Here is a 17,100-nt window from a genome sequence, read left to right on the forward strand (position 1 = left end):
GTGGTCCCAAACCCAGAAGGAGACACATGATCTGAAAACGCAGACCACTTAATATTGGACAGCTGTTTTGTCTAAATGACCTCATAAGATCCTCTGGCACCTTAAGCATCTAGTCTTTTTCGAGTTATAGCTTGGGTTTGGTCTTCAGAGGCCCATGGGCAGGGAAAACCAGACATGGATGAGTGAGTTCATTCTTCTGGGGCTGTCCAGCCTCTGGGAGACGCAGGTCTCCCTCTTTGTCCTTTTCCTGGCCATGTATCTGGTGACCGTGCTGGGGAACTTCCTGATAATACTCCTTATCAGACTGGACAGCCGGCTAAACACACCCATGTACTTTTTCCTCAGTGTCCTGTCGTTTGTGGACGTCTGTTATATCAACAGCACGGTCCCCCAGATGCTCGTTCACTTCCTGTCCGCCCGGAAGTCCATTCCGTTCTACAGCTGTGTGCTCCAGCTGCTTATCTCCTTGGCAATGGGCAGCACAGAGTTCTTCCTGCTGGGGGCCATGGCCTATGACCGCTATGTGGCAGTGTGCCACCCCCTGCACTACACGGTCATCATGCACGGAGAGCTGTGCCTGGGGCTGGCTGCAGGCTGCTTGGTGGCTGGTTTCATGAATTCGCTGATGCAGACAGTCATCACCTTTCGGCTACCTTTTTGCCGTAAGGTTGTTAATCACTTTGCCTGTGAGATGTTGGCTATGCTGAGGCTGACCTGTGTGGACAACTCCTTCAACAAGGTCATGGTGGCCGTCTCGGGATTTCTGGTCATCATGCTTCCCTGTTTTCTTGTTCTATTCTCCTACGGTCAGATAGTCGCTACCATTCTGCGTATCCGCTCTGCCCAGGGACGCCGCAAAGCGTTTGGGACGTGCGCCTCTCACCTCACTGTGGTTGCCATGTGCTTTGGCACAGCCTTCTTCACATACTTGAGACCCACGGCTGGCTCCTCCGCAGAACAGGAGAAGAGGGTTGCTCTATTCTATGCTGTCGTGACCCCAATGCTGAATCCCTTAATCTATAGCTTGAGAAACAAGGAAGTGATGAGCGCCATTAGAAGAGTGTTGAGGAAATTTAGTGAAAAAAGATAACGATTCAAAGAATTTCTCCTTCCCTCCAACAGCCCATAAAATGACATTTTAATTAAAGAGAAAATGATGGATGTGCCCTTTCTCCTCAGATTTGCTGATAAGGCAGATCATGGTGAACAAGCTTTTCTAGACTGACTTTCCACATTCATCCACATTTTGACTATGTGCATCACTACTGCAGTAAACAATCTGCCTCCAACACAGGGGATGTAGGTTCAATCCCTGGGTCAGGACAATCCCCTGGAGGAGGAATTGGTAACCCACTCCAGTATCCTTGCCTGGGAAATCCCATGGACAGAGGAGCCTGGCAGGCTATAGTCCATGGGGTCACAAAGGAGCCAGACATGATTGAGCAAAACAACAACAACAACAACAAAATTTTTTAAAGCCTTTAATTTTTGTGCTGCAGTCTTCTGGATAACCTCTCCTCCTAGACTTCATATCCCTCTTTTTACTTTCAAATTCTTTTTGCATGTACCCTCAGAAAATGCAAGGTAAATAGTAAAAATTTTCAGGTGGGAACAGCCACACTTCATGTGGCTTTGAAAACTCTCTAACCTCTAGTTTCCTCAGTTATAAGAAACAAGTGATCATAACCAGTGATATGATTACTTTGAAGATTATAAATTATCTATGTAAAATACCTAGTAGAGTGGTGGCATAGAGTAGATATTCAACTATTTTTTTAAAGTAGGATTACACAATTGTAGGGCTACATGTTATGCAAACTTCTCTCTATATACAACTACTCAAAATGAGTTTTTTTCCTTTTGCTTTGGCTCTAGTAGATCACTGTTGTCTGCTCCAAGTAATTACTTTACCCAGAACTATGGCATTTATTCATTCATCCATCCATGCATCTATCTACCTACCTACCTACCTACCTACCTACCTACATATCTATCTCTTGTGTATTTTTTTTTAGCTTCAGCCCAGACAAGACCTTTCTTGTGATCTCCAAACACATGTATCAATGTTTGATTGACTCCTTCACTTATATAAATCTCATTCTTACCATAGTTAAAATAGAGCTATTATGCTTGCTTCCTCTGTCCCAAGCTATTCCTTTCCTCTTGCCACCAGACACCTTCACTGTATTAGTAAAAGTGACCATCATACATCAGAGTAATTTCTGATTCCTTTCTTTTACATTCTACCCAGCAATAGATTTCATTTGCTTGCCAACAAAATATGTGATTAACTGGTCTCTCTGTTTCCACCTTTCCTTTTACATTCTGTTCTGCACACAACAAATTTAATTTTTAAAATTATTGTTTGCTTTTTTACTTTATGTTGTAAGTGAAAACAGAGGCAGAACACAATACTGAATGTATAACTTAGTGAATTATTATAAGACAAACCATCTTGTAACCACCACTCAAGTTAAAAGAAACAAACAAAAAAAGATCTGCTAGCTGCTGCAATAGCCCCTCCATGTATCCTAATGACAACTCCTTTTTCTCAAAAGTAACTGTTCTCTTGACCTTTGTAGTAATTACTGTATTGTATTTACTTATGGCTTTATTCCTCAAGCAAACATCTCCAGTCACTGTAGTTGAATTTTGTCCAGTTTTCTCAATTTGATATGCTTAGAAATCTCTAACTCTGTCTTTTCCCTACAGTTTATTTGAGTGACCTGGACCATTTGACCTGTAGAAAGATTCTTTATCTTAGAAAACAAATCAGGTCACATCTTTTTCCTGCTTAGAATAAAATCCAAACTCCATATGTGCAGGGCCTGATATGGCCTTATGTGTGCCTGCTTCTTCATCTGCATCCCGATTCCCTCCTCCTCTCTCTGATTGCTCTCAGGGTACACCGTTTGTCTATCAGGGTTGGAAGAAAAGGACTGTCTCTATAAAAGGAAAATTTATTTATTTTTTTACAAGTCATAAGAATTCATGAAAAAAATAATTGTAGACCTGTTAGATTTTTCTATGTGAAATCTGAGACTTACCCAATGTATTAATAATTTACTAATAAGCACTCATAAGTTTAGTAATAAATGCTACCTTTCACTGGGAATTCTCAATTCTGTCAATTAATATCATGAATAACTGGGCTCAAATTTCTGAGTAAAATCTCAGAAGTAAAGATATTTTGATCTCCCACTTTTTAAGAAGAGAAAATTCAAGTGTTCGCCTTAGAAAGGGCAAAATATTATGTTCACCAGTTAATATGTGAGTACGGACTATGTGTTTTATCTCATTTTTCCCCAGTGCCTTAACAGTGCCAATAAATACCTACTGGTTGAATAACTTATTAATTGAAACTTTCTTTACAATTTTAGAGGTTGCCTTTTATGAAACATATAAAGATAATTCATATTAGAATCTAGTACAGTGGTAAATAAGACTTTAAAAAATAGGTGCAGAGTTAACTGGTTTGTATTGTTCCTCAGCAGATGAAATATTATCACCCATACAAGGCTTCTTTCATTAACTGAAGTAGATTAATTATATTTTATCCCATTCTTTATTCTTTTGTTTCGTTTTTTTCTTTTTTTAGTATTTTTTTTCTTTCTTTCTTTCTTTTTTATTTTACTTTACAATTCTGTATTGGTTTTGCCATACATTGACATGAATCCACCACAGGTGTACATGCGTTCCCAAACATGAACTCCCCTCCCACTCCCCTCCCCACAACATCTCTCTGGGTCATCCCCGTGTACCAGCCCCAAGCGTGCCGTATCCTGCATCAGACATAGACTGGCGATTCTTCCTTGCTGTGTGGACAACTATTCTGGTATGTTTAATGCATGCAATGATGTTTGAGACTGTGTTTATGTATTTAGAAATATATTAACTACTCAAGAAACTAGTACAATGTCTTAGTTTATTTATTTTTTTAACCAAACCATCTATTGCTAGTCTATTACTTTAAACTGTACAGAGTAATCCATAGTGTCCACCATATTTTAACTACCATTCTTTGTTGTGGTACCCAACTCCCCCTCACCACATATGGCCATTACTTTGCCGACTAAGGTCCGTCTAGTCAAGGATATGGTTTTTCCTGTGGTCATGTATGGATGTGAGAGTTGGACTGTGAAGAAGGCTGAGTGCTGAAGAATTGATGCTTTTGAACTGTGGTGTTGGAGAAGACTCTTGAGGGTCCCTTGGACTGCAAGGAGATCCAACTAGTCCATTCTGAAGGAGATCAGCCTTGGGATTTCTTTGGAAGGAATGATGCTAAAGCTGAAACTCCAGTACTTTGGCCACCTCATGCGAAGAGTTGACTCATTGGAAAAGACTGATGCTGGGAGGGATTGGGGGGAGGAGGAGAAGGGGACAACAGAGGATGAGATGGGGGGATGGCATCACTGACTTGATGGACATGAGTTTGAGTGAACTCCGGGAGTTGGTGATGGACAGGGAGGCCTGGCGTGCTGTGATTCTTGGGGTCGCAGAGAGTCAGACACAGCTGAGTGACTGAACTGAACTGAACTGATGGGCCCACCATCAGAACAAGACCCAGTTTCCCCCTCAGCCAGTCTCTCCCATCAGGAAGTTTCCATAAGCCTCTTATCCTTATCCATCAGATGGCAGACAGAATGAAAATCACAATCACAGACAACTAACCAAACTGATCACAAGGACCACAGCCTTGTCTAACTTGGTGAAACTATGAGCCATGATGTGTAGGGCCACCCAAGATGGATGGGTCATGGCAGAGAGTTCTGACAAAATGTGATCCACTGGAGAAGTGAATGGCAATGGACTTCAGTATTTTTGCCTTGAGAACCCCAGAGCAGTCTTTCCTCTTACCTTGGTATTTATTTTTTCCAAAGAACTTATCTATTCTAATGTATTTGCAGTTAATTCATTTTTAAATGTCTGTCTGTCTTGACTATACCAAAGCCTTTGTGGATCACAATAAACTGTGGAAAATTCTGAAAGAGATGGGAATACCAGACCACCTGACCTGCCTCTTGAGAAATCTGTATGCAGGTCAGGAAGCAACAGTTAGAACTGGACATGGAACAACAGACTGGTTCCAAATAGGAAAAGGGAACTAAAAAGGCTCTTGGTGAAAGTGAAAGTGGAGGGTGAAAAAGTTGGCTTAAAGCTCAACATTCAGAAAACGAAGATCATGGCATCTGGTCCCATCACTTCATGGGAAATAGATGGGGAAACAGTGGAAACAGTGTCAGACTTTATTTTTTGGGGCTCCAACATCACTGCAGATGGTGACTGCAGCCATGAAATTAAAAGACGCTTACTCCTTGGAAGGAAAGTTATGACCAACCTAGATAGTATATTCAAAATCAGAGACATTACTTTGCTGACTAAGGTACGTCTAGTCAAGGCCATTGTTTTTCCTGTGGTCATGTATGGATGTGAGAGTTGGACTGTGAAGAAGGCTGAGCGCTGAAGAATTGATGCTTTTGAACTGTGGTGTTGGAGAAGACTTTTGAGAGTCCCTTGGACTGCAAGGAGATCCAACCAGTCCATTCTGAGTCAGATCAGCCCTGAGATTTGTTTGGAAGGAATGATGCTGAAGCTGAAACTCCAGTACTTTGGCCACCTCATGCGAAGAGTTGACTCATTGGAAAAGACTCTGATGCTGGGTGGGATTGGGGGCAAGAGGAGAAGGGGACAACCGAGGATGAGATGGCTGGATGGCATCACCGACTCGATGGACGTGAGTTTGAGTGAACTCCAGGAGTTGGTGATGGACAGGGAGGCCTGGCGTGCTGCGATTCATGGGATCGCAAGGAGTCAGACACAACTGAGCAACTGAACTGAACTGTCACCCTTCCACTGCCCCCAGAACCCTTAAGAATAGAGGTCTTTGTTTGGATCAAGAATATATCATAGTGTCTGTATCATAATTACCAAACAATAAATATTTGCTGAGTGAACCATATTGACAGCCTTTTGGATTTCTATTGCTATACACTCTGTTCATTTTCCTTTAGTTTTCTACCATTTCCTTGTTGGAATGTACATTATAGACATGAATCCTTTTCTGTTATAGCCATTGCAAATATATACTTGTGATATGTCACCTCTGTGAATTTTATTCATGGAGTCCTTTGTTGAATGAAAAATCTTCATTTTGATATAATCCAATTTATCATACTTTGTCCAATGATATAAACTAATGAAGTTTTGTTTTTCTAAAAAAATCTTCAAATCTAGGTCATAAAATATTCTATTTTATTTAATCAAGTTTTCTACTTTCACCTTTCACAGCATATCTTTAGTTTATCTCTAGCATTTTAATTTCCTTAGACATCTACTTCTACTTAAGTTATTAAATATAGGTCTAGTGTTTTTCCCCATGTTGTGGTCCATGTATGGTCCTATATATAGATCTATCTTTGAATTCTATTCTTTTCTATTTTGTTAATTTGTTTTTCACCATGCAATCCTATTTTCTAATTCCAAAAATTGAAATATCATTGACATATAATAGTATATCAGTTTCAAGTGTAAAACATAGTGTTTTGACATTTATATACATTACATACTGATCACCATGGTAAGTCTAATAACCATCTGTTATGAGACAAAACTGTTATACATTTCTGACTATATTCCCTATGCTGTCCATCACATTCCAGGACTTATTTATTTTGTAACTGCAAATTCATACCTCTTAATCTCACTCACCTATTTCCCCCAACCTCCCACCCGTCTTTCAATCATCAGTCTTTTTCCCTCTTTATCTGTGAGTCAGTTTCTGTTTTTGCTTCACTGGTTTGTTTCTTTGTTTTATATTCCACATATAAGTAAAATCATACAACATTTGTTTTCCTTTCTCTGGCTTATTTTACTTAGCATAATATCCTCTAGGTCCATCTATATTGTCACAAATGACAGAATTTCATTCTTTTTATGGTTGAGTAATATTTCATTTTGTATGTACATATATACTATATCTTCATTATTCTTTCATCTGTTTATTAGAACTTAAGGTACTGCTGTATCTTGGCTACTGTAAGTAATGCTGCAATTAATATAGGTGTACATAAATCTTTTTGAATTAATGTTTGTTTGTTTGTTTGTTTTCTTTCAGGAAACATCCAGAAGTGGAATTGCTGTATTGGACAGTAATATTTTTAACTTTTTGAGGAAACTTAACACTGTTTTCCATAGGGCTGCACCAATTTACATTCCTACCGATGGAAACTTCATTGAGGGTTCTTTTTTCTCCCTATCCTTGCCAATAATTGCTATTTGTTGTCTGTCTCATTATAACCATTCTGACAGGCTACATGAGATGAGGTGATATTGTGGTTTTCAATTGCTTTTCTCTGATGATTAGTGATGTTGGGCATCTTTTCTTGTGTTTCTTGGCCATCTGTGTTTCTTCTTTGGAAAAATGTCTGTTCATATCCTGTGACCATTTTTTAATAGAACTTTAAAAAAGATATTGAATTGTGTGATTTCTTTATATATCTTGGATATTAACCCCTTATCTAGTGTATTATTTGCAAGTATTTTCTCTCATTCAGTAGGTTGTCTTTTTGTTGATGATTTCCTTCCTTGTGAAAAAGTTTTTTAGTTTGATGTAATCCCGTTTGTTTATTTTTGCTTTTGTCTCTCTTGTCTGAGGAGACAGACACGCAAAAATATTGCTGAGACTGATGTCAAAGAGTGTACTGTCTATGTTTTCTCCTAGAGTCTTATGGTTTCAGGTCTTATATTTAAGTCTTTAACCCATTTAAAGTTTGTTTTTGTATATGGTATAAGGAAGTGGTCCACTTTAATTCTTTTGCCTATAGCTTTCCAGTTTTCTCAACAACATTTATTGAAGAGAGTGTCTTTTCCCCATTGTATATTCTTTCCTCTTTTCTCATAGATTAGTTGACCATAGATATGTGAGTTTATTTCTGGGCTTTCTGTTCCTTTCCACTGAAATATGTGTGTGTGTGTGTGTGTGTGTGTGTGTATGTGCCTGCCTGTACCATACTGTTTTGATTATTGTAGCCATGTAGCATAGTTTGAAATAAGGGTGCATGATACCTCTAGCTTTGTTCATCTTTGTTAAGATTGCTTTTGTTGTTTAGAGTCTTTTGTGGTTCCATATACATTTAAAAGTTTCTTGTTCTAGTTCTGTGAAAAATGCCATTAGTATTTTGAAAGGGATTACATAGAGTCTGTAGATTTCTTTTGGTAGTGTAGACATTTTAACAATATTAATTCCTTTCATTAGTGAGCACAGCATATCTTTCCTTTTATTCGTGTCATCTTCAACTTCTTTCTGGAGAAGGCAATGGCACCCCACTCTAGTACTCTTGCCTGGGAAATCCCATGGATGGAGGAGCCTGGTAGGCCACAGTCCATGGGGTCGTGAAGAGTTGGACATGACTGAGTGACTTCACTTTCACTTTTCACTTTCATGCACTGGAGAAGGAAATGGCAACCCACTCCAGTGTTCTTGCCTGGAGAGTCCCAGGGACTGGGGAGCCTGGTGGGCTGCCATCTATGGGGTCGCACAGAGTCAGACACGACTGACTAACTTAGCAGCAGCAGCAGCAGCAGCAGCTTCTTTTATCAGCATCTCCTTGGTATTTTTATTCCCAGGTATTTTTTTTTCTTTTTGGTGCAATAGTAAATGGGATTGTTTTTAAATTTCTCTTTCTGATAATTCTTCATTAGTGTATAGAAATGTCACAGATTTCTATATATTTTATTTTGTATCCTGCAACTTTACTGAATTCATTTATTAGTATTAATAGTTGAAGAGTAGGGGCTTAGGGGCTTTCTATATAGTATCATGCCATTTGTAAAGTGAGTTTTGCTTCTATCCTCCATTCTGGATGCCTTTTATCTCTCTCTCTTGCTCTCATTTTTTTTTTTTTTTGGTCTGATCACTGCAGCTATTACTTCCAATGTGTGTGATCAATTGCTTCAGTTGTGTCTGATTCTGTGACTGCATGGACCACAGCCCACCAGGCTACTCTGTCCTTGGGATTTTCCTGGCAAGAATTCTAGAGCGGGTTGCCATGCTCTCCTCCAGGGGATCTTCCCAACCCAGGGATTGAAGCCACATCTCCTGCATTGCAGGTGGATTCTTTACTGCTGAGCCATGGGGGAAGCCCAATACTATGTTGAATCAAAGTGGCAATGGTTGGCACACTTGTGTTTTTGATCTTACAGGAAATGCTTTCAGCTTTTCATTATTGAGTAAGTTAGCTGTGAGTTTGTCATATATGGCCTTTGTTATGTTGACATGTTTTCTCTATAGTTAGCTATTTATAGCATGATATGTGCTATATAAATTTTGAGTAATTTCTTAAAGCTCCATGAAGCATTTACCTGAAATTTTGATTAGGTTTACTTTGAGCTTAGAGATTCATTTTGGAGCATTGACATCTTTATAATATTAAATTGTCCAATCCAGAGCATGAAATGTATTTTTAGTCCACATAATCTTTAATGTTTTATTTGGAGTTTTCACATATTCTCCATATATTTAAAATAAATATCTGTTAAACATATGTTATATGCCAGACAATCTTCTGGATGTTGTGGATCCAACAATGAAAAGCATACAGAAATGTCTGCCTTCTTGGACATTGTGGTGGTGGTTTAGTCGCTAAATTGTGTCTGACTGTTATGTTTTACTTAAAGGAACATAGACAGTAAATATAGGAAATAAATAATCAATACAGTGTGTCATAATTACTATGGAGAAAAATAAAATGGGGAAAGTAGATAAAGAACACAGGAGGATTGAAAGTATTGGGAGAGAGTGCCATAGAATTCATGTATATACTCTGCTGAGAAATTCCTAATTACTTTATAATTTATAATTCCTAAATACTTAACAATTATTATATGAGGTATTTTATTTTACTTTTTTAGTTGGTTATTGCTGGCATACAAAAATGCTATTGATTTCTGTAAGGTGGTCTTGATCTAGTTCTCTTTTATAGATTGTTGAAAAAATGTTCCTGGTTTATAGTCATATCATCTATAAATAGTGATAGTTTTTATAATCTTTTATCCATCTTAATCTATTTCCTTTTCTTGAATCATAGTCTAAAACCTCTAAGGTCATATGAAAAAATAGCCATGATGGCTGGTATTCTTTCTTGTTCCTGATCTAAAGGCAGGAATCTGCAGATTCTCCATTAAATACAATATTCTCTGTAGATTTAGGGTATTTAATTTGAATTAAGTTAAGTTTTTAAGTTTGAAGTATATTTAAGGATTAGCTTCTCTAGAATACATCAAAGCATGTCATAAGGCAACTACAATTAAAATTATAGTATTGGTGTAGAAAAAGACATGTGTCAATAAATCAACATACACACTCAAAAGAAACCTTTGTCATGGGAATTTAGTGTATCATAATTGTGTAGTTTAGAAAATATGTATGATATTGGGAAAAATTGCCACCTTAGTAGGAAAAATAGCTCATCTTTCCTATTGTATGTAAAAAATGATCAATTCTTAATATCTAGAGGTGAAGAGGTTCACTTTACAAATGATTTTATGTTCATTCCCATTTAAATCTAAAGTATATGATGGTAAAAGAATAAGAAACAAAGCAATAAATCCACAAAGCATAAAGGACAATAAATAAACTAATATATTTTATAAGAAATGCCAGGAACGTTTTAGAAGCTAGAGAGCAAATATTTCTTATCTTTTTAAGGTTCAGAGATAACATAGGCTCTATGACACTTTCCCTTTCAGCAGTGCCCACGTAGGCAGCCATCTGTAGGTAGGCTGTCTATTCTTTTTAAAAAGTGGGTCTCAGGCTGGGAGAGGACACTTTTATACCAGCTCTCAAGCCCTTTACAGGGCAATGCCACCTAACCGAGCAGAGGATGAGAACAGACTGGTTACACTCACTTAGATGAGGCATGTGGTGGAAATCTCCCCTGCTACCATTGGGAAAGGGAAAATGGGGAATAGAAGTTTCACTGCGCAATGCTTAGCATCCTCACTAGAGTATTTTTAACAGAGGGTAGTGGTGTTTTATTAAAGATTCTGAACACTAAAAATCCCTAAGTACAAACCAACATATGGAAGAACATCTTCCTTAAAGTGAAGGGAAAGGCAAAAGTCCTAAGGTTACAGAGTGTGATGATAGAATTACAAACCTGGACTGTGTGTGTGCTCAGTCATGTCCAACTCATCGCAACCCCCTGGACTGTACCCCGCCAGGCTCCTCTGTCCATGGAATTTTCCAGGCAAGAATACTGGAGTGGTTTGCCATTTCCTACTCCAGAGGTTCTTCCTGACTCAGGGATCAAATCCATGTCTCTTGAGTCTCCCCCACTGGCAGGCAGATTCTCTACCAGTGAGCAACATGGGAAGCCTGGACAGCAGCCCAATAATAAGTAACAACTGTCAGGTATTGGCATAAAAAATGTCTCCTTGCCCGATCTCAGATTAGGTGACCTACCACAGAGCACCCAATGGTCCCCTGAGTTGCTGATCTAGGAGTTATTGCTCAGAAGGATGTGGTGATGGGTGAATTGGAATGGGGAAGTTTTGATGTAATTCCCGTGGTCCTACAGTTCAGTCAGTTCAGTTGTTTAGTCACGTCTGACACTTTTTGACCCCATGGACCCATGGTCCTAATGTGGGATAAAAATCCCAACAATCCAAAGGGGCTTCCCTGGTGGTTCAGTGGTAAAGAAGCTGCCTCAATGCAGGAGCCTCAGGAGATGTGGGTTCGATCCCCGGGTCAAGAAGATCCCCTGGAGAAGGGAATGGCAACCCACTCCAGTATTCTTGCCTGGAGAATCCCGTGGACAGAGGAGCCTCATGGGCTACAATCCATGGGGTTGCAAAGAGTCGAACACAACCAAAGTGACTTAGCATGGATGCATGTACAATCCAAAGCTGGTATCACTGAAGACTCATGCGTATTCCCCTGAGAAATTAAAGTTTGGTGAGTTCTTTCTCATGCTCCAGAGACAAGGAAACAAAATTTTCACTTGCAAAGTGAAATGTAGGTTAGGGTGTTAGATGCAAAAGTGACCAGGCAGAGGGAGAGGAAAATTAAAAGAAATCTAATAAGCAAAAAATAATTGGCCCCTTGAGATTTTATCACTAAGTTATAGAAAGTTACGTGTTCCAACTGCACTTGTTTCAAACTCCACAACTCTCCCAGCCCTGCCATCTTTCTGAGGCACAGAATGGCCCCCTCCATTCTCCAGAGGTAACTCAGGCATTTCCAGTCTTTCTCCAGCACTTATTTAGCAACATAAACTGTGAAACTAGCTTCCTGTAATCCATGACTTCTGTATTCTTCAAGTCTCAGAGTACAGTTAGTGGCTTGATATAGTTGTCCTCTGGTAGAAGTTCATCCTAAAATTTATGTTCTGTCTATTCAAATTATGTTTGTGAGTGTACAGCTAAGTAGGTTTGAAAAGAAGTTTGAGAACAGTTTAAGCATGACTGAGTGCGTTTATGCGTGGGTTCCAAAGGGACCATGATGGAAAGTGATCCTATGAGTCGAAAGAATTCTGGGCTCTCCTCCACCTGTGTAATGATTTTAGCTTAATTACATGGCTACTCAAAATTTTTACCTCTGGCTTTGGAATGATTACCGAGTGACCTGGAAATGTAGTCCACTTTTTATATTAGTGTGATAGTAACTATTTACATGAACAGTAGGGGATATATTGGTTCAATTTATAAGCACTCACCACTGCACAGAAGAGATTCTGAGTTTTGGGAGTCGGCTCAGAAGGGACAAATTTTCCCAATCAGATGAAACTCATACCCTCAGACCAGGACCCTTCATCATACTTTTATACTTCATCATACCCTTCCCCTCTTACTTTTTAAGGATATTCTTTTGTCTAGAGAAAACTATTCTTAGGTTTGAAACTTTGAGAGCTAATTTAAAAAAATTAAGCAATTGATTTATTCATTTCTGATACTGGATCATTTTTATTTCCTTATATTTCATATTCAGCGCTCTTAGTTTTCTCTTAGAAGAGGAAGAAAGGACTTCCTGCCATGGATCCACTATAAGACACATCACCATATCAGACACAGAGTAGAAGCATGATCACCTTTTCAAGTTTATGAAAGAGGCCTTTCACGTACTTCAAGAATAGAGTCTCTAATGGGGGAGGTGTGCTGTGTTTCCCTTCCTTATGTTGCTGAAGTGGCTTGAAGGCCAGATCTCAACTTTACAGGTAAATGAGAGGGACCTACTCTGGCCCACCAGGACTCTGAAGTAAATGGGCTCAAAAGTAGAAAGTAGGATCTCATTTAGTTTCCTTGATATGTTTCCTGATTTTCATGTTCAGTGTATCCATAGCCTTTTAAAAAATGACTGTCATGTGCTCTACACAGGGTCTGCTATGTATAGGAGCAGCATAATGGATGTGCCCCAGCTTGTCAGATAATCCTACTTATGGTAATCCTGCTGACTCCTCCATTTTCTAGTCACTTCGGCTCTTTTTCCCATCTGTAAAACAGAGTTAATAAGCCAAAGCTCAGTGTTGTTGTGAAGACATATTTTTGTTGCTTAGTCATTGTGTCCGACTCTTTGTCACCCCATGGACTGTAACCCTCCAGGCTCCTCTCTTTATGAGATTTCCCAGGCAAGAAGTACTGAAGTGAGTTGCCATTTCCTTCGCCAGGGGATCTCCCTGACCCAGGGATGTAACCTGTATCTCTTGCGTTTCCTGCATTGGCAGGCAGATTCTTTACCACTTGCACCACCTGGGAAGCTCCATATATTAGTAGATATATGAGGTATTTAGTATAATGACTAGTACAGAGTACGTGTTCAGCAAATAAAAATAAATTTAACTATGGTTCTTGTTTTTCTTTTACCATCTTTTCCACTCCAGTGGATTTTTGCACTCTGGCTGTGCAAAAGTGTTTCAGTGAAGAATATTACTTATATCTTTAAATATTGTGCATTTTTTGCCAGTGTTGCAGCTGAGTGTCTTGTTCCAATCAATTTGATGTAAGTGACAGAAAGCTTTCAATGCAAAGACTTGAAAGTGGTATCTTTGTTCAGTCATCATTTCTAATATTTTCTGTGTGATATTCAATTTCTGAAAGTTCTCTTTTTAATAAATTCCTTGACATTTTGGACCTTATTCAAAGCAATACTAAATCCTGAATATTTTATAGTTAACCATATGAAAATAAACTATAATAGCAAGACCTCCAGCCATCTGTGTTGTAAGTGGTGTGATCTCTAACAATCATCCTAAAAGTTTCTATGCTAAAACTGGAAACTTTTGATAAATGTAATCTGCTGCCCATCTGCTGTTTGAATAGTAAATAAGCCATTGTAATAATGACCCTCATGTGGAATTTTCAGGTCCTGTCACAGGAGTATCTCAGAGACCTCAAACTCCCACCTGCACATTTTAGTTATGGATACATTTTTAAGTAGGAAACATAAAATAAGTTTTGACTTGGGATTAAAAAAATTGTTACTGTCTCTGTTATCATGTTCTATTAAGACCTGATTTTCTACCCTTCTGCCTTCACTGGTGAGGAGTGATTCCTGTTATATTGGAGAATGAATGAGTTGTCCTTTCCTTGAGTAAACATTGTTATTAAGTAATAACATGATGAGCTTCCCTGATGTCTCAGTGGTAAAAAATCTACTTGCAGTTCAGGAGATGCAGGTTCAATCCCTGGGCTAGGAAGATCCCCTGGAGGAGGGCATGGCAACCCACTCCAGTATTCTTTCTTGGAGAATCCCATGGACAGAGGAGCCTGGTGGGCTGTAGTCCATAGGGTCACAAAGAGTTGGACATGACTGAAGTGACTGAGCATGCTCACACGATAACATGACATCATTAAACACATTAGTAAATTACCCTTGGAGGACATAAGAGATACACTTTAACAGGTATGTATACCTTCTCTTCATTTAACACCTGATTCTTGAAGTTGGCCATCGTGTGTTGACATGCCCACCTGGGCCACTGGCATGAGGTAGGTGAAGGTGAGACCTTCCATCTGACACTCTCAGATTAAAAGGGCAAATTATAGAAAACAAATTCAAAATCCCTTGGTAATAAGTATGAGAATATTACTTAAAACATTCAGGATTTCATGAATACATTCCATTGAAGAGGGGTGAGTACAGTTGTGTCTGAGACATCCTGAGAGTAAACAAAACAAAAAAGTTAAATGGTACTGAACATCATGTAGAATTCAGAAGAAGATCTTTCATGTGGGCTAAAAACTTTCTCACCAGAAAGACAGTAATTATCCCCTCTAGTAACTACTAAGTTAACTAGAATTTTAAATCTAAACACTTCATTAATTTCCTTCCTCCATTTAAGAGTAGATATTTGAGAGAATAACTTATGTTCTAATAAATTGAATTTCAAGAATGTGACCTTTTTTTCCCCTTGCTTTCCAGCTGCACAACTGGGTACCATTACATTCTTCCTCTACAGATAACGTTAAGCAGAGTTTGGATGACGATCTGGCTGAGACATTCAGGGAGAACTTTAAGTTCAAATGGGTAGGTTCTCCATGTGTTATGAAAGCCACCTTCCAATTCTGAGTTTCTTTAATTCATCATTTTGACATCTTTAGTTCAGTTCTTAGGAACTAAATGGGTCAGGGTAATAAAACGCAGACATGGATGAGTGAGTTCATTCTGCTGGGGCTGTCCAGCAACTGGGGGACTCAAGTCTCCCTCTTTGTCTTGTTCTTGGCCATGTACTTGGTGACTATTGTGGGAAATGTCCTCATCCTTCTTCTGATCCGACTGGACAGCAGGCTTCATACCCCCATGTATTTCTTCCTTAGTGTTCTATCTCTTGTGGACCTTTGTTACTCAAGCAGTATTGTCCCTCAAATGCTGGTCCACCTGCTCTCAGTCCAGAAGTCCATCCCGTTCTGCAGCTGTCTGATCCAGCTCTCTACATCCCTGGCACTGGCTGCGTCTGAGTTCCTATTGCTGGGGGCCATGGCCTATGACCGCTATGTGGCCGTGTGCTACCCACTGCACTACACGGTCATCATGCATGGAGGGCTGTGTCTGGGACTGGCTGTTGGCTGCTTGGTGGCCGGTTTCACGAATTCACTGATGGAGACAGTCATCACCTTTCGGCTTCCCCTGTGTCACAATGTTATTAATCACTTTGCTTGTGAGACCCTAGCAATGCTGCGGCTAGCCTGTGTGGATATCTCTTTCAACAAGGTCATGGTGGCCATCTCAGGATTTCTGATGATCATGCTTCCCTTTTCCCTGGTTCTGTTTTCCTATGGTCGTATAGTTGCTGCCATTCTGCACATTCATTCTGCTCAGGGACGTAGCAAAGCATTTGGGACGTGCACCTCTCACCTCATTGTGGTTTCCATGTGCTTTGGAACAGCCATCTTCACCTACCTGGGGCCACGGTCCGCCTACTCAGTGGAAGGGGAGAAGATGGTTGCTCTGTTCTATGCTGTAGTGGCCCCTATGTTGAACCCCTTGATTTATAGCTTGAGAAATAAGGAAGTTATGGCTGCTCTCAGTAAACTTTTAGAGAAATTCAGAGACAAAGGGTAAAGACTATAAGAACTTCTTGTTATCTATCATCAAACGCAAAAAGAAGATCAGATAAGTGAAGGTGGGATTGCCACATTTACACTAAAGAAGACTATTATGGTCAGATCCTGGATTTCAAGTGAAGAATTTCTCCACATAATTAATGGATTTCCTCATGTAGGCCAATAACAGGTAATATACATACCAGTCATTCATGAAAGGGCCTTTTCTTAGATCATCTTATCTCAGGTATCCAGTAGTATTTAGGATTCTTCTCCCATTTTTACATTTTATTAGGCTGTCAATGTTTAAAGGAATAATGCATGGCTTCATCAACAGACCTGGTTTGTGGATTGAATGGATAGATGAATTCTGACAATTAGGCCTACTTACACTTTTGTGGACTAGAAGAGAGAATGTCTGTTTCTCTTTCTACATGACAGTACTCCAATTGTTTTTAGAACAGCTTGATTTCCTCCAAATGGTTTTTTTCAACTCCTTAAAAAAAATAACATCAATTTTGGAGCTTTCAATACTCTCTATGCATAAATCTAGACTGTGATATT

At 39.2% G+C, this 17,100-nt stretch overlaps 2 protein-coding genes across 2 annotated transcripts; both read left to right on the plus strand.

Moving 5' to 3' along the window:
- The first annotated feature begins 154 nt into the window (after window positions 1–154).
- LOC120877717 (olfactory receptor 2F1-like) lies at window positions 155–1,090 on the plus strand. The gene has a single exon (XM_040260073.1). The coding sequence runs from the start codon at window positions 155–157 to the stop codon at window positions 1,088–1,090; it is 936 nt and encodes a 311-aa protein (XP_040116007.1).
- A 14,523-nt stretch (window positions 1,091–15,613) lies between these two features.
- On the plus strand, window positions 15,614–16,555 carry LOC120877718 (olfactory receptor-like protein OLF3). Its single transcript, XM_040260074.1, has one exon. It carries the CDS (start codon window positions 15,614–15,616, stop codon window positions 16,553–16,555), a length of 942 nt encoding a protein of 313 aa, XP_040116008.1.
- The last annotated feature ends 545 nt before the right edge of the window (window positions 16,556–17,100 follow it).

The sequence above is a fragment of the Oryx dammah genome, unplaced genomic scaffold (assembly GCF_014754425.2).
Source record: "Oryx dammah isolate SB20612 unplaced genomic scaffold, SCBI_Odam_1.1 HiC_scaffold_18, whole genome shotgun sequence".
NCBI classification, from domain to species: Eukaryota; Metazoa; Chordata; class Mammalia; order Artiodactyla; family Bovidae; genus Oryx; species Oryx dammah.